The sequence below is a fragment of the Danio rerio genome, chromosome 4, assembly GCF_052040795.2.
Source record: "Danio rerio strain M-AB ecotype USA chromosome 4, GRCz13ab, whole genome shotgun sequence".
Lineage (NCBI taxonomy): Eukaryota > Metazoa > Chordata > Actinopteri > Cypriniformes > Danionidae > Danio > Danio rerio.
Window position 1 is genome coordinate 75166292 of NC_141024.2, and position 24428 is coordinate 75190719.

The following is a 24428-nucleotide window of genomic DNA, read 5'->3' on the forward strand; positions in this document are numbered from 1 at the left end:
ATATATTACAAACATATATGAGAATAGAGAAAAAGGTATTTGAAATAAAATCCAAGAGGTCTCTGAAAAATATTTAAAGCAGTATTGGACTAATAAAATAAGATTACAGATGGAAATGGAAATGAGTACACCCCTTACAGATCTCTCTGATGAATTATTACTTTCTCTCAGATGCTGTTCAATAATATAAGTGTGTTTATACATTAGATTAGTCAGGACTGAAGCCAAAACAGTTTTAAATTTCGCTGAAATGTTCATTCATTCATTTTCTTTTTCGGCCTAGTCCCTGATTTTTATCAAGGGTCACCACAGCGGAATGAACCGCCTACTTACCGGAGCACCTAGAGGAAACCTACGCCAACACTGGGAGAACATGCAAACTCCACACAGAAACACCAACTGACCCAGCTAATGCTCGAACCAGTTACCTTCTAGCTATGAGGAGACAGTGGTAACCACTGAGCCACCGTGTCGCCCTAGTTCTTGCAGTTTGTATCTTGTTTATTGTTTGCAGCTCCTCATTTGAGTTTAACTGTATTATCTGTCTATTAGTGAAGGTGTTTGGTGATCACTCTCCTATTTAATCAATATATCTGTTAATCTGTCTTTATTCACATAGATTAAAACACATAGTTAAGGCAGTGTGTTTATTGATGCTGTGGTTGTATATCGAGTGGTCAGTGTTTGAAATGGTTGTAAAAGCTTGTCTAAATTGCTGTAAGATGAGAACAGGACAGCTTTAATGAAAGGTTTTGATTATATAATGATCACTCATTTACAGATGTTTGACACCCTTTATCGTCGTCATTTCTCAAAATGTTCAGAACAATACGATAATAAGTCAGTGTGAGTTTTCTGCTTGTTAAAGTAGAGTAAAACAGAAACACAGCTCATTTTCCTCTAGTCATCCTTTAACCAGCTGATGAGACGTGCACTGTTTTAAATGGCTTTTATTTCCTTTATTAAGAAAAGATTCTGTAGATATCTGAACACAACTTCTGGGAAAACATAATGTTTCATTAAACTATTGCTGTGGGCAGAAAACAAATCTGCAAACAGGATTTTTCTAATATAAATGTTGTTATATATGATTTATCCTTGATATTTAGATCTGCAGGAGAACAAGATTCATGATTATACATCTTTTCCCTCTTGATGAGATGAAATAGTTTAGTGGAAACACAATAAATGAAGCTGAATATATTATTTAAAGGCACGGATGTCGTGTGCAGAGGTAAACTGGGTTCATTTAGGGTTTATAGTGACACTTATGATCTTTTCCTCATCCAGATATTCTTCATTATTAAAATAATATTTTACTCATTTTAATGCTTGTGAACGACTGAACCACAATCTGTGGAGACACTTTTAGATGTAGTGAGAAGACTACACGGCAAATTCATTGGTGTTAAATTTCAAGTGTTGTGGTAATTCAGAGTAAAGTGTTAAAATTATAGAGTTAGATAAAGGTAAAATAACCCTCTCGGCGTTAGAAGCTGATTTGCCTCCTTGTCATTCAGAGGAACATGTATCTACCTTTGTAGAAAACCCCTGTCTTTAAGAAACTAATCAGAGTGTCTGATCTCGCCCTACACCCTCATTCACCCGGCCCTTACACTAGTCAATTAGTTTAGTCCACTGGACAGAGTGAATGACCACAAATAAGTGAATTCAGACACTGATGAACACCTGCTGTTAACAAGCACAATCACTGAAGGAAGAAGAAACTGAAGGAAGAAATAAAACTACAGACACAGCGTCACACCAAAGCAACTGAACTAAAACAGAGGATTAAACAACTCAATCAAATAACAGCATTAGCAGCTTCACTGAGTACAGTTTGACTTCATTTCTGTAAGAATATTTGACAATCAACAGAGGTTTATTTTTTTTTTATTGAAGATATTTCATTTGACCTCACCATCATGAAGATCAGCAAATGCTTCTCTGACTGTTATAGCTGTGTTTCTAAAACGCATCAGTTATAGCGATGTGAAAGCCGATGTGCTGAGGAAGATTCAGACACTGAGTGTAGAGTTATGACCGACCTGATGAGCAGAAAGACTGAACTCAAGCTCTCTGTTCAAGACTGGCTGTGTATTCTGGAGCCTTCTCACACACACACACACACACACACACACACACACTGCTGTTACCCCAACACTATTTTTTTTATTAACAAGAACCAGCATGTAGTTTTCTAACACAACAAAATCAACAGAGGAGAGGGTATATGATTATTAAATTACACAAATATATTACACACATTTTTCAAATTTAGTTATCACCAAGAGTTATTAAGTGCACTTTTACTACAGGAAATGCATATGTAACGCTTCTCTTCCTGATGACACAAATCCCTCAGGCGGACACAGAGAACTGCATTCTGCGTTGTTTATTCTGTAACAGAAATATACATCCTCTGGCAACAGTATGCATTTAAACATGCATCTAAAACCCCCAAACAAATAGTAAGAAATCCCCCCTGCACATATTAATGTCATCATTCCAGCTACACATAGCATGAGCAAATTTAACCACACAAAGTAGGTCACACACGGCAATCACTCGACAGATTTGATCTAAAACATCACTTAATGTTCATATTGGGCTTGTATGTGTTATTAATATGTGTTAAAATACTAAATTTGTCACATTTAGCTGGAGCACATTTTACCTACCACCTTTCTGCATTCAGCAAGCATTTCCTGCTGTAGGCGGGGCTTTGCAGGTGAAAGGTGAAAGAAACAATTACACACTGTTGCCACAAGAGGTCTCTCAACAACCACAAAATAAACAAAATAACCCATTTTGGTGAAAGACAATTAAACATTATTTTTACCCTGTTACACACATATACACACATTTATATGCACATATGTTAAAGGAGGAGCATATGCTGACTGTTTTACTTGCTTTTCTATTTTCAGACTTAGAAATCACTTTTATATTCATTTGAATCTCTTTTTCTAGCATCATGAAGAGAGGTTTTGCTTTTCCTAAACTTGTATTTATGCATGTGAAGTTTACATAATAATATAATAAAGTTTATAATAAAACCAGCATCTTTTAAAGAGCGATGCTCAACATAAAAACCCAAAATCACATGTTCATAAGATACGGAAAATGATGTTCAAATTTAATGAGCAATAAAAGCTTCAACATTAATGCAGAAATATGTAGTATATTGGCAAAACCAGAATCAATGTAAAAATAACTTCATTAAAGCTTTCACAAAAACAGCATTCAGACTCAATATCAGTTTTACACAGACATTTTTAATGGGATAAACTCTATGAAGTCAGAAGCTTAAATCCAGAGGAACAGATACTGACTGAGGTCTGGTCAGGTTTAGGAGGATAAACAGGAAGTGCTGATGTACATACACTGCTTTTGTACAGCATGTGTAGACCAGCAGGTTTTGCCCCAGTCACTATCGTAAACTCCTGTAATGGAGGAATTGTGTATCTTGTGATAAATTCTGTAAGTGTAAATAATGTTCCTTCATTATCAAATAATTGATTCACTAATATTAGTCCGTTGTTATATCGACTGTGAAAGAATATTGATTTATTTTTATACAGGATATTGGCATTATTCCAAATAAGAAAGCTGTGAGGAGAAGTTTATAAATCAGTCTCCATGTTGTGAGCACTTGTTAGTGAAGTATAGAGAGTTTGATTAGGAGTTTTTCTATTGAATAATTACACATTAAAATAAATACTAAACCCCCATATGAGAGAAATGAAACAGGAGATAATATTACAGATAGATGAAGTATTTAGAAGAAACTGTCTTATCCAATTAAATATCCAGTATAATTTAGACTGCCCTCATCATATGAGTTCAGCATGACTGATGTTTTAATATAATGAGTGTTGTTTTTGTCAACAATCCATCAATGAGTTCTCTTTTATTCTGCTTTAACACACTTCCTCAGCTTGCGTTACTGCTGCATTTTACTGCCATCTAGTGGACATCTGAGCAGAGCACAAAACTATTTCAATCTGACTCAGGTCAGAGCCCAAATGGTTGAGAAGCCGCTGTCTGCAGCCTGCAGATCGGGAGGGGGCAGCATCTGGGGCGGGGCTGCACATTCAGCCACGCCCACTTGTAGTTTCATTGGTTAGTGGAAACGTAATAGCGTTGATCGCCACTACAGCGTGTCAGTAAACAGGAAATGCATTTACAACATCTTAAATATTGCTTTTATTGTTAATCAACTCAAAAATGCACTAAAGTGGACATTCCTGCTGAGTGTTTTATGTGTTAATTGTAACGGGGAGACTGACACGGAGGGATCCATTTTGCAGTATTTATTAAGTCACACTTAAACATCAACAACTCGCACGGCTGTGCGGACATACAACATACACATCAAAAGGGGAAGTAGCAGATGACAGACACAGTGTGATTACCAGGCTTAGGTCAGAGGCAGGCAGCGTGATTCAGAGTCCGTGTAACAGGCTTTAGTCAGGGGCAGGCGGCGAGAATCAGAGTCCGAGGAAACAGGCTTTGGTCGAGGGCAGGCAGAAGACAGAGCAGAGTCGTGAAACGGGCGGTAGTAGTAAACGGGAGATCAGGCAGGATAGAACGCTCAGAAATGCTGGCCGGGGCTAAACAAGACTTTGCACTGTGGTGTGAGTGAGAGCTGCTTATAAGTGGTACGTGGGTCATTAGTGGAATGGAGAACAGGTGTGCTGGAATCAGAGTGAAGGGATGCAGAATGGTTAGAAGTCCGGAGATGGTGGCCTCTGCTGGCCAGCGAGGGGAATGACTGGGACCGAGTCGGTGACAGAGCCCCCCCCAACGAACGGCTCCTGAAGTGAGGTGAGTCTCGACGCCGGGGTCTTCCACGGGGGTGAGGGGCCGGCATATCCGGATGTTGTGAGTGGAACTCTTCCAGTAGTGTTGTGTCCAGGATGTCCTTGCGGTTAATCCAAGATCTCTCCTCCGGGCCGTACCCCTCCCAATCAATGAGATATTGGAGTTGCCCACCCCGGCGTCTGGATCTCAGGATTTCGTGGATCTGGTAGGCCTCCTCACCATCGATCATGAGAGGCGGGGGACCCTGTTCACCGGCTGCCACCTCCCTATCCGCCTCAGCTGGACCAACAGCAGGCTTGAGCAGAGAGACATGGAAAGTGGGAGAAATATGGAAATGATTAGGGAGTGTCAGTCTGAACGAAACAGGAGATATTTGCTTTTCAATTTGGAACGGACCCACGTACCTGGGGCTGAGCTTCTTGCAGGGCAGTCTGAGGCGTAAGTCACGGGTGGAGAGCCATACCCATTGTCCTGGGGAATACATGGGACCAGGACGTCGGTGTCGATCGGCTTGTTCCTTGAAACGCCGTACGGCGTGAGAGAGGTGAGTGTGAGCTGCGTTCCAAACTTCTTCGCAGCTTTTAAACCAGGTGTCCACAGCGGGGAGTTCGGAGGTCTCGCCGGACCAGGGAAAGAGAGGAGGTTGGAAGCCCAGGACGCATTGAAATGGAGTTAGCCCGGTTGATGCCTTTCTCAAAGACTTTTGAGCATATTCTGCCCACATAAGAAATTTAGCCAATTCATTCTGGTTAGAGTGACAGTATGTGCGGAGGAATCTGCCAATCTCCTGGTTCAAGCGCTCTGTCTGCCCATTGGATTGGGGATGGTAGCCGGATGTTAGGCTGATATTCACCTGAAGATTTTTAAAGAATGCTGACCAGAGTCGAGATGTGAATTGGAGACCTCTATCTGACACAATGTCTTCGGGGAGACCATAGTATCGGAACACACATTCGCAGAGCAGTTCGGCTGTTTCCATGGCTGTAGGCAGTTTGGGTATGGGAATGAGACGGCAGGATTTAGAAAATCGATCTACTACGGTGAGGATGGTAGTTTTTCCCTGGGATAGAGGTAGATCGGTGACGAAATCTATGGCGATGTGTGACCAGGGACGGTGTGGCCCCTCCAGGGGTTGGAGTAGTCCAGCTGGACGGTGACGGGAGTGTTTAGACATCTGACAGGGTGAGCATTTGTTTATGAAGCTGATTACGTCTTTGTTTATGGATGGCCACCAATAGCGGGATTGAATTAATTGCACGGTGGCCGTGCTGCCTGGATGACCGGAGCTGGGGTGGTCATGCACCTCGGAGATGAGCCTCTCCCGAAGTGACGGGGGAACAAAGATTTTATTCTCCGGACAGGACTGTGGCGTGGAACTGGTTTCGGCGGCTTGAAGGATTTCGTGTTCGATGTCCCACTGGATGGGAGCGACAATTAGGGGATCCTTGATAATGGGTTCATCACTGTTTTCCGAGGTCTCATCGTCTGAGAGGCGGGAAAGAGCGTCTGCTTTGATGTTTTTCGAACCAGGGATGTATGTGACTTGGAAGTCGAAGCGTGTGAAAAACAGAGCCCATCTTGCCTGTCTAGGGTTCAGACGTTTACAGGAGCGGATATATTCCAAATTTTTATGATCGGTGATGACGGTGAAAGGGTGTTTGGCGCCTTCAAGCCAGTGTCTCCACTACTCTAACGCCCCCTTCATGGCGAGGAGTTCTGGATTTCCCACGTCATAGTTCCGCTCCGCGGAGTTGAGTTTGCGAGAGTAGAAGGCACAGGGATGGAGCTTCTTCGTGGCTAGGGATCTTTGGGACAGGATGGCTCCAATGCCAGTGTTGGATGCGTCAATTTCAACAATAAAGGGTTGCTCGGGATCAGGATGACGCAGAATGGGTGCACTGGAGAAGCGGGTTTTGAGTTGAGTGAAGGCTCGAGTAGCGTCTGGGTTCCATTTGAGGCGAGCGTTATTGGCCTTCACCATGGCGATAAGTGGAGCAGCAACTGAACTAAAATTTCTTATGAAGCGCCGGTAGAAGTTGCCAAAGCCCAGGAATCGTTGTAGTTGTCGGATAGTTTCAGGTTGTGGCCATTGCGTCACAGAGTCGACCTTTTGTTGGTCCATGGCCACGCCTTCGGGGCTGATGATGTAACCCAGGAACGATATGCATGTTTGATGGAACTCACACTTGGAGATTTTAGCATATAACTGATTCTGGATGAGGCGTTTGAGCACTGCCCTGACGTGCTGAATGTGCTCAGATAGTGAGTTGGAGTAGACCAGGATGTCGTCAATGTATACTATGATCCATTTGTTGAGCATGTCTCGAAATATCTCATTTACAAAAGCCTGGAACACGGAAGGGCTGTTTGCTAGGCCGAAGGGCATAACGAGGTATTCATAGTGGCCGTCGATTGTAGAGAACCCGGTTTTCCACTTGTCTCCCTGTCGTATGCGGATGAGGTTATATGCACTACGGAGGTCCAACTTAGTGAAATACTGAGCTGAGCGGAGTTGTTCAAGGGCGGCTGGAACCAATGGCAAGGGGTAGCGGTATTTGACGGTGATCTCATTTAAGCCTCGGTAATCAATGCATGGGCGTAAGCTGCCATCCTTCTTCTTTACGAAGAAAAAGCCTGCTGAAGCGGGTGAGGTAGATGGTCGGATAAAGCCCTTCTCTAGCTCCTCAGAGATGTAATTCTTCATCGCTTCAGTTTCAGGTTGAGAGAGGGGGAAAATGCGACCACGAGGGGGCGTGGTGCCTGGTAACAGTTCGATGGCACAGACATTTTCACGATGAGGAGGGAGCTTGGTAGCCTTCTGCTTATTAAATGCCTCAGTCAAATCATGATAAGCCTCGGGAATTTGACAAAGTTCAGGGTCTTCGGTGCTGGTAATCGTGTTGATCTGGACTGGGGAAACAGAATGCAGACATTGGTTAAAGCACTGATTGCTCCATTTTGTGATCTCACCAGTTTTCCAGGAAACTTGAGGGTTGTGTAGTTGTAGCCATGGCAACCCGAGAATTACAGAGTGCTTAGGGGAGTCGATGGCAAGAAGGGAAATCTCTTCTTCATGGAGAGAGCCTGTTTGAAGAGAGATTGGTTGAGTCTGGAATTTTATGCGTCCCTCTCCCAAAGGGCGCCCGTCTACAGCAGTGATGGCTATGGAGGAATCACAGGAGGTTAGAGGAATGGAGTGAGTGGTGGCAAACGTGTAGTCGATAAAGTTGCCAGCGGCTCCTGAATAGATCATGGCCATGGTCTCAATATCATCTCCATTATTTCTCAAAATGACAGGCAAATTCATAACAGCATTAGTGGTCGTGAACATAGTGGTTACACTCACCGAGAGGGTTTTAAGGAGAGGCTTGTTGGGACATAAAACCTTCGTATGACCGCAATAGATGCATAGGTGATTTCTCCTCCTTCGTTCTCGTTCCTCTGGGTTCAAGCGGGTTCTACCCAATTGCATGGGTTCAGCTGAGGTCTCAGGGGATACAGGACTGGAAGCAATTGAGCACAGTGGGTTGCGAGTGCGGAGGAGAGTGTCTAACCTTATGGAAAGTTCAATCAGTTGATCCAGTGTTTTTCCCTCGTCACGACATGCCATCTCTTTCTGCAATTCTGGTCTCAGAACCTTTCTGTAGAGCGTAGTAAGTGGATCATCAACCCAGCCTGTTTGCGCTGCCAGGGTGCGGAACTGCAGTGCGAACTCAGCTGCGGAGCGATCTCCCTGTTGGATACACAATAGCTCCTCACCAGCGTTACGACCACCCTCCGGATGATCGAACACAGTGCAAAAACGTTTGAGAAAGTCATTAAACGAGGGAAATATCGGGGTACTGTCTGGCCAAACTGCAGTAGCCCAGTCTAGCGCTTTCCCAGTGAGCAGTGAGCACACAAAAGCAATTTTCCCATTCTCGTCCTTAAACAGATGGGGCTGTTGGGCGATAAACAGTTTACATTGCAGCAGGAAGCCTTTACATTTTGCTGGGTTACCTGAGAACTTGTCAGGGAATGCCAATCGAGCTCCGGAGGTCATCGGGGGTTGTGTCGCAACAAGTGGACTCGGAGAGTAGTTGGCGGTGAGTTGCGCTGTGGGAGCAGCTTGCAGGTTTTGTAAAGATTTCACAAGTTCGTCTGTCAACTGAGTTAAGTGTGTTAGTTGTTGTTGGTGAGTAGACAATACCTGAGCTTGAGCTGTGACTTCGTGAGACAAAACCTGGATGGCTGCGGGATCCATGTTGGGCGAAGTCTTCTGTAACGGGGAGACTGACACGGAGGGATCCATTTTGCAGTATTTATTAAGTCACACTTAAACATCAACAACTCGCACGGCTGTGTGGACATACAACATACACATCAAAAGGGGAAGTAGCAGATGACAGACACAGTGTGATTACCAGGCTTAGGTCAGAGGCAGGCAGCGTGATTCAGAGTCCGTGTAACAGGCTTTAGTCAGGGGCAGGCGGCGAGAATCAGAGTCCGAGTAAACAGGCTTTGGTCGAGGGCAGGCAGAAGACAGAGCAGAGTCGTGAAACGGGCGGTAGTAGTAAACGGGAGATTAGGCAGGATAGAACGCACAGAAATGCTGGCCGGGGCTAAACAAGACTTTGCACTGTGGTGTGAGTGAGAGCTGCTTATAAGTGGTACGTGGGTCATTAGTGGAATGGAGAACAGGTGTGCTGGAATCAGAGTGAAGGGATGACGTAATGGTTAGACGTCCGGAGATGGTGGCCTCTGCTGGCCAGCGAGGGGAATGACTGGGACCGAGTCGGTGACATTAATGATGTAAACGAATGATTTATGAATGTAATCGATAAAGAAAACGGTAATGTGAATTTCATAGTAGTATTTCTCTTGCTAAACAATATTACGACTCTTATATTAAACAGGATCCCATTTTCACAATGACGTCCCTTCACTTCTGCCTTTCAGCAGTGCAGTGTTTTTAATTGTGACATGTTGATGATTGTTGATTATTTTGCATCAGAATGTTTATTTTTGATAGACTCAAATGAAATGCAGCAGTCAAATGTGTCGTCAAATGTGTGGCTTTTATGGCTTTAGTTTTTATATTTACACTACAGCAAACAAATAAAGGTGGAGTCTGAAGAAAATGCAGTGTTTTTAGTTCACTTTCATTTTGAGTTCAGGGTTATCTTTGATGAATGAGAGACGTCTCTGGGAAATGTACAACTGAAAATATTAACATTACACGCTGTGATTTAAGACTATTAGAGTATTGGACATGTGTTTAAATGTTTTAATACTGCACTGCTTGGAGTTTAACTATGATTTATTTATTATGAGCAGGAATATGTTATTATTCATCAGGGGAAGTAAGTGTTTGACACCTTTACACTTATTAAATCAGTTTATTTCATCATATAATGGGTTTATTTTATTTTGATGCTGCTCTGATTATAAATGTTTATTATCTGTCATATGTTAATGTTCCAGCAGGAGTAAAATCCTTTATTAAATCTTCTCATATTTCCTGGTATGTGTGTCGTCTACAAACGCGATCAGTTTCATCATCTAATATTTACTGATCCATCACTCGCTTTGTTCAGTTTCTCCATTGGAATGAATTAAGACAGTGCTCTACCGCCACCTACTGGCTGGTTTTTAATTTGATATCGGTTCTACACTTTAATAAGTTACAAAAAAATTCATAATCTAATAACACTGATTTTAAATGCAGTCTTCTTGGTGTATTTATAGTAAATAGAGGATAAATACTTTAATAGCACTTTCTAACAACACGTCTGGGTTCATTTCTGCCCTGCACAGATACTGTAGATCTTTCAAAATAATTTTAATAATGAATTTGTTTATCAAGTTATTAATATTATCATTATTATTATGTTATTATAAGGAGTCACTTACAACATTTTTGATCTGTTTCCCTCTTTCTCTGTTCAAGTAAAAATCTAGCTGATCTGTTGTTGTTGTTGTTGTTGTTGTGTTTTTTCATGTCAGACGTCTCCCAAACCCCTACCGCACATCTGTGTCTGCACATGCACACATGTACAAAAGGATGACTGTCAATATACAGAAAATAATGATAATTTTAAATACAGCAGGTCTTGACTATCATCTTTAATAAACATAAACACAACTGTACATTTTTCACAAGGGAATTCCCCTTCAGCATTGAAGTACCAATGTGCTGAGCAGTGCTTGCAGGACCCCCCTCTCGCCATCCCCAACAGACACAACACTTGTAAAACAGTATAAGCCTCTGCTTGAGGACACCTAAATAAAATCAAGAACATTTTTAAGCAGAACACAAACATAATTCAACATTTCACAACTAATGGAGTACTGTACAAAGTGCTGGCCATATTCTGTACTCTTTATCCTGTGTGTACACAGACACACACACACACGCTCACACACAAACAATAGTAAACCTGCGCACACACACACACACACACACACACACACACGCACAAACAATAGTAAACCTGCGCGCACACACACACACAAACAATAGTAAATCTGCGCACACACACACACACACACAAACAATAGTAAATCTGTGCACACACACACACGCACATACACACACGCACACACTCTCTCTCTCTCTCTCTCTCTCTCTCTCACACACACACACACACACACACACACACACACACACTTTCTCTCTCTCTTTCACACACACGCCCACACACACACTCTCTCTCTCTCACACACACACACACACAAACACACTCACACACAGACACATACACAGACAAGCACACCCTCTCATATTTACACACACTCTCTCTTTCTCACACACACACAGACACACACACACAAACACACACTCTCTCTAAAACACAGACACACACACAAACACACTCTGTCACACACACACACACAAACACACACTCTCTCTAAAACAAAGACAGACACACACACACACACACACACACACTGCTGTGACTGTGAGGATTCTGGGTAAATCTCTCGTCAGTCTTCAGCTCAGTTTCACTGATGATCCAGGATAAACAGCAAACCCAGCACAGAGCGGCTCAGTGAATGTGGTCTGGACTGAGTGGATGAGGCTCATTGTGTCTCTATAGATGTTGTAGAAGATCAGAGTTCCTGCACTGTGATCCACAAACACTCCTATTCTCCTGCTGAGCACCTTCACTGGGAGATCAGTGAGTGTGTTATTGTGACTGAATATGAATCTGGAGGAAGAGCAGAACAAACTCCAGGACTGAGCATTATATCCAAACCAACACTCAACACCTCCTCCCTTCCTCCTGATGCTCTTATATGACACTGATATACACACACCATCATCATCTCCACTCCAGTCAATCTCCCAGTAACAGCGTCCACACACACTCTCTCTGCACAACACCTGAAGATAACCATTAAATCTGTGTGGATGATCAGGATACGGCTGATTCTCTCTCACATTCTTCACCTCTCTGTTCTCCTCAGACAGAATGAGTTGAGTGTTTGCTGTGTTTGGATCCAGAGTGAGGAAACAGACATCTGAACACAAGAACACACACATTTACAACCACAGCTGTGTGTGTGTGTGTGTGTGTGTGTGTGTGTGTATGTTTGAGAGAGAGAAAGAGAGAGAGAATGTCTGTGCATGTGTGTCTACATGTTTGTGTTTGTGTGTGTGTGTGTGTGTGTAAGAGAAGAGAGAGTGTGTGTATGTAAGTATGTGTCTTTTTGTGTGTGTGAGAGAGAGGGAGTGTGTGTGTGTGTGTAGTCCTACATTTGTGTAGTCCTGCTGTAATCCTCGTCTCTCCTCCATGATCCAGACTGTGAACACACACAGATTGTCCTACAGTCAGTACACAAACATCAGCTTATAACACACACACACACACACACACACACACACACTTGTCAGCAGATGTGTGTCAGAATGATTGTGATCAAGCATCACTCATTATTCTATTATCCTCATGTTCCCTGATGGAAAACACTTTCGTCCGCTCACACACTCTGATGAAGACACACAGGAGATGCAGCCTGTAGAGTAGAACAGTCCTGTCTATGAAGAGCAAGTCATTCACTATCAGTTCATGTAGAGAGGGGGACACTTTATTATCTATAGTCCTCTTCAGTTTGGCCGACTGTGAAACAGAAGTTCTAATGGCAGCTCATTTATCCAGCACAGCCTACATCCAGCCTCATGTAGAGCCAGAATGAGTTTAAACAGATCATCATTAAACTGAAGCTCCTCTCATGCTGTACAGATTTCATTATGCTCTGGAATAGTTGTGAATATTGATCTGGTAATTCTGCAGCTCATAGATCTGCTCCACTGACAGAAGCTGCCGATTTATTTTCCACTGGATTATAATCAAAGTGCACCAGTACAGAGCGGCTTTCACCACACAATAGGACTCAGATCAGAGGAGTATTGCACACCAGTAGATTAAGAAAGCCAGGATTTCAGAAAAAGTGCAGCTTGACTGAGTCTATGAAACACTGGGGTTTGGGGGTGGGGGTGGGGGGTGGGGGGGGGGTGGGGAGGCCACGTACTATCAGAAGAAGCACATTTTAACATGTATATCACAAAATACTTAAAACATTATTCAAAGTCCTTTTTTCATGCATCACTCTGCAGTCTTCATAAACAAGATATTTAAAGAACTTCAACTCAAAATAACCTTCCTTGTTCATTTATTTGACAAGTGACTTTTGGTGTAGGAGAACACATCTCTAATATTCGAGTACATCAAGGCACATTGCTGCACCTGTACACTTTAACAGGCCTACAGATGAAGTCCATTTATTTTGCCCTCCCATTCATTTACAATAATGTTTCTGGAAATGTTTACAGTGTTTCCCAAAGTATAATGAATCTGGAGTCACAATAAGTCCTATTTCTTATTGTTTATTTTGTGAATAAAAGCTGTTTTTAATTTTAATAAAAATAGTGTCAGTATTATTAGCATCCTTAAGAAATATTTACTGTATATTTTTTATTTACACAATAAATCAGTTACAAAATCATTTGACTAATTATTTAAACTTTCGTAGTTAACTGAAAAACTCTAAATTACACTTTAATCTTAATTAAAAAACTATAAAACACTTAAAGGGACTTTGTCTGAATACAACTGTCTTTCAAAATAACTAGTAAATTATTATGCACTGGCTGTCACCTTGTGGAAGATAAAGTAGATATTAGAAATGAGTTAGTTTAACTATTGTGTTTAAAATGTGCTGTAAATAAATCATGTGTTGAAGACGGAAATCAAAAATGAATGAAGGCAAAACTAAACGAGTTGAATAAGACTGACATGAGCTGACTGAAGACTACATTTGATCATGTGTTACATCTGTTTTTAGTAGCTTGCCGATTGTTTGTACATTCAAGACCGCATTTCCTAACGTAAAACTATGTACACTAGATTTCTGATTAAATATGGTGTCTGCATGGCCAAAGACTTCCTATATTAAAGTGTTAAAATCGCTATTGAAATCGAAGTCTAATATCATCAACAGTGGACATTTTGATGGTGTTTCACAACATGAACATGACTGAAGTTTAATCTTTTTATTACCTGTGTCAATTTGGGCGTCAACTTCTGACGAATGCGGGAACTGATGCGCGCAGCACCGTCACAGAGAGAGCCAAAACAGAGGGAGCGACACCTAAAGCACTCGAGAGAGACTCTGCCTTTGAGCCCTCAAATGTGTCATTAAGTTTGACATGTTTCCCCCTTACACGCAACTTTTGTGAAGACGGTTGCTGTGTCAGAATCCTTGCTTGTAAAATACGCTTTAGAATGCTTAGTTTAAGCAAATTGGATGAACGTGATCACGCGCCATGATCTGATGAGCATCGCTTTGCTTTCGTTCACCAAAAACCAGGCTGAAAGCGCTGTACTGTGCGCGTTGCGTGCGTCTGTTCCCTAGCGACAATAACAAATGCCTGATACCGCCTGTCCGTATTCCTCAAATATGTTTAGAATTAAAAGTTCAGTGATGCTGTGACAACTCGTGTGCCTTTTTTCATGCACACCTTTGATGCTTTTAACGTTTTTGCTGCAGCACCGTAATTAGGCACCGTATTCATACGCTGATTTACCGGTACATACTGGTTACCAAGGTACTGGTGCTATAATGGCACCGGGTTTCGGTACCCAAGCCTAGTTTTCACACACTTTGGGAACCACTGGTCAAGTAAACACTACAAAGAACATACAAATGTAACAAAACACCTGCTTAAAAGCACACACACACACACACACACACACACACACACACACACACACACACACACACACACACACACACACACACACACATCTCTGAGCTGATACTGTACAGTTCTTCAGCAGAAATGTAGAGAACAAGTTTCACTGCTCAACTACAATGCTGAAACTGTACAGTGTTAATATGAGATATAATATCACGCTTAATGTGAGAACTGCCCCAGTGCACTGACATATTTAACAGCTTTGATTCATATCTGGACACTAGAAGAGCAGTGAAGTATCAAAGTATCTGTATTCACAATAAAAAAGGCAGTGCTGCTCCACATACTTGAGTTTGTCCAGTGTGTAGTTTGGATCCTCCAGTTGTTCAGAGAGCAGCTTGACTCCTGAATCTCCTGGATGATTGTAGCTCAGATCCAGCTCTCTCAGGTGTGAGGGGTTTGAAGTCAGAGCTGAAGACAGAAAACCACAGCCTTCCTCTGTCACCATACAGCCAGACAATCTACAAACACAGCAATAGTCCACATCACACAGTTGGACAATCACACATCTCTTTGTGTTGTGAAGATGCTGACTGCTGTTTCTGCTCAAGTCAACAGCAGTGATGAACACACACATCCTGATCAGCTCTCCTTATTGATCACATCAGGGGCCTCATGTATCAACGCTGCGTACGCACAAAAACTTTGCGTACACCAGGTTTCACGCTCAGAATCGCTCACGTTTGGATTTACTAACAATGAACTGAACGTGGGAATGTGCGCAGGTTCACTGCAGCTTTCTGGCAGGCGTACGCACATTTTTTGTGCGTGTCTGTTTTATTTCCATTGGCGACTCCTAGAGGCAGTTGTGTTAAATTCTTCTCTACAAAGTGTCTGAGCCTTGCAATGGCAGCCGTATGAGACGGGTTCATATAGTAGGTATGTAAGATTTCCATACCATACAGTTGACCAGCTAAACATTAAAGCACAATTTGCAGCGGTCGCCTGTTTTCCCAATGTAATCTGAGCGATCTACTGCATGCACATTGCTATAAAGACACTATCTGAAGATGAATTTGCATTCGTGAATCAGAAACATTTCCATTCAATAAATGTGCAAATAAAATATGATGCACAAACTTATTGATGATTCCTACTTGTCTTTCATGTGATAAATAGTGGGCAAAATCTGATATGTAGCGGGGAAAAAAAGAAGATAGAGTTCATCAGACGCTGGATTCTAACCGAGTTTATGCTCGAACGTGTCAGTACATGATCACATGCTTCTTATGAGGTGCGCCACTGAGACTGCAAAGGGTACTGCAACATTTTACAGATATAAACCACACTATTTCTTTTTTAAATGCACTCAGTGCGATGTTCAGACCCAACTGTGTTGACCGCATCAGCTAAACTCTCCCACTCTATTTTTTTCTTTTGTTGTTAATTCCGGAGAACAAACTTGCAAATAACACCGCTTTTCTCCGGTCTACCTCTGAAAGCAGCACCTCCAATTCACATTCTGTTCAAAGTTTCTCTTTTTGCTTGATTTTGCCGTTGCTTTTTCGTTGGGTTTTTCCATTAGCTTAGTCATTAGCATATTCATACGGGGGAGGAGGCAGGGAGGGGTTTTGTGCTCGTGCATGTTGCGCTCAGTTTCACGTTCATTCAGATGTACAAAAGAATATGCGTGAGATTTTTTTCTGCGTACGCACATTTACAGCTTTGTGCGTAAGCAATATTTTTGTAAGATTTCCACGCAAGTCTTCGTACATGAGGCCCCAGCACACACACACACACACTCACACACTCACACACACTCAACAAGGACTCGACATCATCTGTAGAAGTGTACAGAGCAAAGACATTGTTCATAATACACCACATCAAGCTGTAAAGTCTGCTGTGAGGAGGAAGAAGACACACTTGAGCTCAGAAGATCATCTTAAAGTCATGTATAAAACACAACAGGAAATGAGCTGATTTCATCATTTATATTGTGATTCTGTTGTGGACTAAAACAAAATGAGCTCAGACAAACACAAAGCCGCTCTCTTCATGTGTTCATCACCTGACCCACAGTCACATTCACACTGATGCTCCATTAGGGGACTTTTATTCTGTCAGGAGAGAAACAGCTGATCAATATTCATGACTGCTGACTCTCCTTCACATTCAGCCTTTAGCAGATATTGTTTTAGATGAGCGAGTAATCAGGATTATTTCACACACTTTATCATGAGACTTTTATTTGTTTTCAAGAAACTGAAACTGCACAAATATGAGAGCAGCTCAAACCTTCAGCAGGACACAAAACAGCTTGACTTTAGCGTTTAACTCTGCTGCTTTCACACCTCCAGATCCACTGTTCTGCTCTGAAACAGGATTAACACTGCTATAATGTTTATTTGTGTTCTCGCTGCGCTTCACTTTCACACAGAAATGTTGAATGTCGACACCCACAGACAGACACAACCTGGTAAAGTTTTCAAACAGTGAACTGAGACTGCAACTATTAGTGAAATCTATATTAAAGCTCTTCAAATATGATTTAGATTTACAGTAATTGTTTTTCATGTTTAAATCTGATTTATTCTTGTGTTTAAAGCGTTTGTCATTCCTCTACTTCAGTGTCTCAGACTCATTCAGAAATGATTATTAAATGCTGGATTAATGCACAAGAGAGTTTGGCGAACACGTTTTACACCATTTCAAATATATATTATATGTGCGGCTGTATAAGTCACATACAGCGCTCAGCATAATGGAGGACAGCCCATTCTGAAAACCAAGACTTTCCTCCATTTCTCAGTCAATATAGGCAGTGTATTCTGCTGCATTTAAACAGAACACATTTATTACACAGATTTATTCATGACAATCATTGAAAGATAACACAATAAAACTTAAGCTAATATTGCAAAAAAAAAAAAAATTCCATTGTTTTGCTTCTCTTGATTTTTCCTCTTTTTTAATTTTGTATTTAATATTTTTCTATAACACATAAATATGAGTGCCCTAGTTTTTACACCGTTATCATAAATTATTTTGTTAGATGAGCTCCAGATTTGGCTAATCTATTGTATATGCACAAATATAATACTGTAGAGCTTCCTATTAAACTATGAATGTAAAAGAGAGATTAGTGAGGGCTGTACTTATATATGCTGAGCACTGTATATTGTTCACCCAGAGTGTTTACATGGTCACACAGCAGTAACACAACAAGCATTGAGTTTGGGCTAGCTTCTGCAGATGGACATTGCTGTACACTGCCCTTGATGGGTGAGTGGGGGAGTGTCTGTTGTCTCTCAGGTGTGAATTATTCATGAGCATTGTCACTCACACATACAGCTGAGATCACCCAAAACAAACTTAACAAAATGTAGATCATTGTAATGTTTTCTCTGAATGAGAGAACAGAATAATTTCACATAATTGCGCAGTAAATATTCTAGTCTACAAGACTGCTTACTCTAAACTCTTGTTCAGGCACATTCAGTCTGGTTTTAGATTCGTATTTCAGCTACATTTGTTTCTCTAAAACCTACTAACCACACATAATATTTATTTCTACAAAACAGATGTCAAGGCATGTCAAAACATCTCAGGGGTCCCAAAATCACCTCAGACCCCTGAGGGTTAACTACAGGTATAGTATGAGCAGTGTGAAACACAATCACTGATAAACCAGAATTCCTGTTATTTGGGGTTTAGTATCACCCAGGGTTAACATGTTCAAGCATGAAGAGCTCTAATATGAAACTGTCTGACTGTAGTTATTGTAGAGTGGAGAATCATTTACCTCAGTGTGTCCAGTTTACAGTGTTGACTCTTCAGTCCATCAGAGAGAAGCTTCACTCCTGAATCCTGCAGGTCATTGTTACTCAGGTCCAGCTCTCTCAGCACACAGTTTGAGGATTGTAGAGCTGAAGACAAACTCTCACAACACTGAACAGTGAGTTTACAGCTCTGTAGTCTGTGTAGAGGACAGAGAGCAACACAATCAGCAGTAAGAAATGAGCAGTGTTGAGTGTTCATGAGTTCAGTCTACAGTGATAAAAGCAACACTGGAAATAAACTATATATATATACTGCTCAAACAATAAAGGGAACACTAAAATAACACATCCTAGATCTGAATGACTGAAATATTCTTATTAAATACTTTGTTTTTTACACAGTTGAATGTGCTGACAACAAAATCACACAGACATGATCACTGGAAATCAAATGTATTAACCCATGGAGGACTGGATTAGGAGTCACACTCAAAGCTGTAGTGAACTGCAGGAATTGCTGACACACTCCAGACACATGAGGTCCAGCATTGTCTTGCATTAGGAGGAATCCAGGGTCAACCAGACCGTACATGGTCTCACAAGGGTCTGAGGATCTCATCTCAGTACCTAATAGCAGTCAGGCTACCTCATGGTGTTGTTCCATGGTGTTGGGCTGCAACCCCCACCTGTGGACATCGGGTCCTCATACCACCCTCATGCCTCAGAACAAGCCTGTTTAATTCATTTATCTTTTTATTTTTTTATTGATTTAATCTACATTAAACTAAACTAAAGCTGTATCCCCCATTCATGTGACTGTAATGAATTATTGAACAGATTATTAATAACTAATCAGAGAGCATTTTACTGAGCTCAGTGTAAAGTTTAGTGTTTAGGCCTACAGTAAATGTAATATTAGAGGCATGTCTGCGGCGAGACGGCAATACTGTGTCTAAAATTACACTATTTCTCTGATCAGAAAACAAACACAATTATCCAAGAGCAACACTGTGTTAGATTTGAGCAAATACACATCAACAAATGTCCTATTCAGCTGGAGGAGCACAGGGATTTACAGGGATTTGAGTTATTTTCCAGGATAAACTGTAAAGCAAATGAAGTAGATTATTAAATAAGTACAAATGTTGTTTGTGTGAGTAAAAAGTCAAGAAAAGTTTGTTCAATACGTTTAGAAATGCTGAAATAAATGAGCAAATAAGGAAACAGAACACTGCCGCCGCGTCCCCATGCAGTAATATGGTGTATCAGCGATCTCACAGGGGGACGATATGGCCAGCTAAAGATTTTCTGTTAAAGCAGGGCAGTGATTCACTAAACTGATCTGAGTCTTCAGTGCAGACTGATGTGTGTCTTCTGTGATCAATCAATGAATACTCACAGAGCTCTTCTGCAGTTTCTCACAGCTGCTGTCAGTCTCCGTCTTCCCTCATCTGATGTGTTGAATTTATTAGAGTCTAACTCATCCAGCGGCTCCTCTGACATCTCAATCATGTAGGAGATTGTTGAGCAGTGAGCAGGAGAGAGATCCTCCTCTGAGTATTTGTCTGATTTCACAAACTCCTGAATCTCTCTGGCCAGAGTCTGATCTTTCACCTCCAGCAGACAGAGGAACAGATTGATGGATCTTTCAGCTGAGAGAGGGTTATCTCTCTTGATCTCGTCTTTAATGTACTGTGTGATTCTCCTGATGTTCTCTGAGCTCTCCTCTGTGTGTGTCAGCAGATCCTGGAAGAGTCTCTGATTGGACTCCAGTGGGACGCCCAGCAGGAACCGCAGGAACAGATCCAGATGACCATTACTACTCCTGACAGCTTTATATACTGCTGAACTGAGCAGATCATACAGAGACTCCTCATAGCTGGACTGTAGATATTGATCATCTGAATATTCTTCATCATAAATCACCCTCAGCGGTTCTCTGTTCTTTGTTAAATGGCAGTAAAACACAAAGAAAGCAGCCAGAAACTCCTGAAAGCTGAGATGGATGAAGCTGTAGACTTTCCTCTGATGAATCACAGATTCCTCCTTGAAGATCTCAGTGCAGATCCCAGAATACACCGAGGCGTCAGTGACGTCTATGCAGCTCTCAATCAGGTCCTCCTCATAGAACATCACATTGCCCTTCATCAGCTGTCTGAAAGCCACTTCAGCAAGTTTGAGGATCACTCCTCTGTTGGACTGCAGGAGTTTCTCTGGATCTCTCTCTTCATACTTCTGCTTCCTCATGTTGATCTGAATCAGCAGGAAGTGGATGTACATCTCAGTCAGAGTTTGAGGGATTTCTGCACTCACATCTTCTTCCAGGAGCTTCTGAAGCACAGTGGAGGAGATCCAGCAGAAGACGGGTATGTGGCACATGATCTGGAGGCTTCTTGCTCTTCTGATGTGGGAGATGATTCTGCTGGCTTGATGCTCGTCGCTGATTCTCTTCCTGAAATATTCCTCCTTCTGAGGCTCAGTGAATCCCTGAATCTCTGTCAGACGCTTGATGTATCTGGAGGGGATCTGATGGGCTGCTGCTGGTCTGGAGGTGATCCAGATGAGAGCAGAGGGAAGCAGATCTCCTTTCAGGAGGCTCCGCATCAACACAGCCACTGATGAAGATTCAGTCACAGCACAAACTTTCTCCTCATCTGAAAAGTTGAGTGTGATTCTGCTTTCATCCAGACCATCAAAGATGAACACAACTCTACACTGCTCATAAATCTTGAGCTCCAGATCTTCAAGTTCAGGATGAAAGTCCAGCAGAAGTCTGTGAAGACTGTACTGATGATCTCTGATCAAGTTCAGCTCTCGAAATGGAAGCACAAACATGAAATCTACATCCTGATGGTCTTTTCCCTCGGCCCAGTCCAGAATGAACTTCTGCACAGAGACGGTTTTCCCGATTCCAGCGATGCCTTTAGTGAGAACAGTCTTGATCTGGGCTTTCTCCTTCTTGATCTTCTCCTCATGTCCTGCTCCAGCTGAGGCTTTAAAGATGTCATTGCAGTAGACTGGAGTGTGTTGTGAGGGTTTTGTTCTGCCTCTTTTCTCCATGTGTAAAACCTCATGTTCTTCATTCACTCCTTCACTCTCTCCTTCTATGATGTAGAGCTGTGTGTAGATGCTGTTCAGGAGGGTTTGAGTCTCTCCATGGTTGATTCCCTCAAATAATCTCTCATACTTGTTCTTCATGCTGGTTTTGTGCTGCTCTTTGACTCTCTGAAGTTCATCATGTTCTGGTTGGAGTGAATCCTGCTGCAGGTCTCCATTCTGATCATCTCTATACACACTGCAGGAACAACAACAACACAAAGAATCAATGAGTGCGAGTGTAAAGATCCTCTAGTGAAGCCATGTGTGTTTCCTCTGAACCAGCTGAGACACAATACACGGATTTAATTCAGAACCAAACTACAGTAATACAGAAAGGGTCCCAGATAAGCAAAAACCGGCTTCATTTTATCACTAGGTTTACAAATAAAAGAAAAATACTAAATATTGACTGTATTATAGACTGATGTAATGAGCCTGTTTCTGAACTTAGGCATTTTCAACTAAACCACACATTAAACAATTCACTTTAATTAATCTAATCAGTGTATTTAAATTAAATGTATTTATTTATTTAAACATATATTCTGTAAGGGTTACATTCATGGAGCTCACCTCAGTCACGGTCATTAGTTGTCATAACTTTATTATTATTATTTTCAAATCAATTTAAGGTAATAGATGCACATTTCAGAGGCTGTGCACTTTATGGCAGGGGTGCAATTCTTGGCATAACACCGCTTCATCTGTTATTCCTCTCTATATTGTAAGCCTGTAATGCATAATTCTAGCCCACATTTTTAATAGACTGATTAATTGAATAGACAGATTTTTACAAAACTTGACAACTGAAATGAGGCCATGCATGAGAAAGTCTGAGCGCTCTGATTTATGTGTGGTGACGATGTCTGTGGGTGTCAAAATTAAAGTGCACATTTTTGCTTACAATATACATGTAGATTTTTTTCCAAGTTTAGTTTCATCAATTGTAAACAAATCATTTTTAAATTGTCAGTTGTATTTAAAGAAAGGTTATGCTAAACAAAGTGTGTGTATACGATTATGTTTGGCTTTTGACACTAAGAAATAGCTATTTACTTATTTTTTTGGGTGGGGCCAGTGAACATTTTGGCAGGGCAAGTACAAATCTGAACCACTGGCCCGATTGGGCCACTAGAAAAAAATCCTTAGCCTTGAACCCTGTGTTGAAGTCTCTGTATTTTGTTCCTTGTAATAAAATGTCCTGACTGGACTGTGAGAATAAAGTGTAATAATTTCTGATCTTCTAGAAACACAGGATCATATAAATGCTGCAGTGTGATCATGTGTGTGTAGAGATGATCTACCTGACAGCAGGTCGTGTGTTTCCACTCTTAAATGCTATTGGTGGATCCATAGACGCGTCACTCTTCATAGACACACAGCTGGGCTCTGCTTCTGCTCTCTTCTGATGAACTGAACTAAAACAGAGAAGATTAAAGTTGAGCGCTGCACACACTGGAGTCAACACAGCAGATATTCAGTCATTATTTAAAAATCACTTAACACAGCATTTTATTTCATTTTTATTTATTTGTGTCACGTTATCAAATAAAAATAAAACTACCCACGAACAAATCGAAAATTATTTTGGTTAAAATAATAACAATCATCATATGAGAATGTAGTGTGTAGGTCTAATACCTGCATCTTTTCGACAAATCCTGATCTCCAGCAGTGTGTGAGTTACCCATGATGGACCTGAAGAGTTTGATCTCCAGCAGAAACTGATGAACAATCACAGATCTCCAGTCATTGATCAGCCTTCATAATTCAGCTGAATGCAGGAATAGATCAGCAGCTGAGACACTCAAATCCAGAAGCTCATCACGAGTAAACTAATGAAGAATCACAGCGTCATCCGTTTGATTATAATAACATCATACACACATTCACATAAAGCTTACAGGTTTTGTCCAGACATTAAAGATTTAAAGCTGTTCTGCGTTGTAAATGGTGGATTCTGTCTGTTTAAAATGGCGACACAGCAACTAAACACTTTCACTTTCGTTTCTGAAGGAGCGGCAGATCATGAGTTCAGTGAAAAACATCCGTCACAAACACTCTAAACAGAGCAGAGAAGAGTCAAACAGCTGCAGGGTTATCAAATTTTACTAGGGTGATTTTACCTGAAGCAGTATAAACACTGTTGTACAAAGTACTCCGAGTTACACAACTGCACCAACAGATGGCAGTATAGGACTGGAAATAACTCACGGGGTGTGGTCTATAACCACTTCATCTAGTTAGCGTTCAGTTACGCCTGTTTCACACCGCAAGCGTCAGCGGCGCATGAGCAGAGCGTGAGCAGCGCGTGTGTTTTCGGCGTCCATGTTAACAGATTAGAGCTTTCATACCGCACGCAGCAGCAGCGCGTCAGTGCGAGGCGTGAGCGTCGCCGAAGCAGCAGTGCAGCGATAGTTTCGGTGCTGGGTCTATTTTTGACGCGCTGCTCACGCTCAATTAAAGTGACAGTGCATTGATAATGACCAAAACACAATGAATGACAGTAAAAAGTAGCAATTTTACCCAATAAATACGTT

The 24428-nt window shown here is 41.6% G+C and overlaps 2 protein-coding genes across 5 annotated transcripts in view; both read right to left on the minus strand.

The window, feature by feature from the left end:
• Nucleotides 1-24428, minus strand: part of LOC137491376 (protein NLRC3-like) — a 44943-nt gene that overhangs the window by 16028 nt on the left and 4487 nt on the right. Inside the window, exons 2-9 of one of the 4 annotated variants that reach the window (XM_087245955.1) lie at nucleotides 23530-23723; nucleotides 23193-23306; nucleotides 20189-22084; nucleotides 18813-18986; nucleotides 15355-15528; nucleotides 12566-12612; nucleotides 12127-12330; nucleotides 10918-12017 (exon numbers count right to left, since the gene is read on the minus strand). In XM_087245955.1, the coding sequence (XP_087102081.1) occupies nucleotides 11974-12017; nucleotides 12127-12330; nucleotides 12566-12612; nucleotides 15355-15528; nucleotides 18813-18986; nucleotides 20189-22084; nucleotides 23193-23306; nucleotides 23530-23579 (2703 nt within the window). In that variant the 5' untranslated portion in view covers nucleotides 23580-23723 and the 3' untranslated portion in view covers nucleotides 10918-11973. Of the gene's footprint in view, nucleotides 1-10917; nucleotides 12331-12565; nucleotides 12613-15115; nucleotides 15529-18812; nucleotides 18987-20188; nucleotides 22085-23192; nucleotides 23307-23529; nucleotides 24032-24428 lie in introns of those variants that run through there. The other 3 variants (NM_001445229.1, XR_015942026.1, XR_015942025.1) reach the window with 3 other exon arrangements.
• Nucleotides 1-24428, minus strand: part of LOC147845314 (NLR family CARD domain-containing protein 3-like) — a 48354-nt gene that overhangs the window by 6339 nt on the left and 17587 nt on the right. The window lies entirely within an intron of this gene.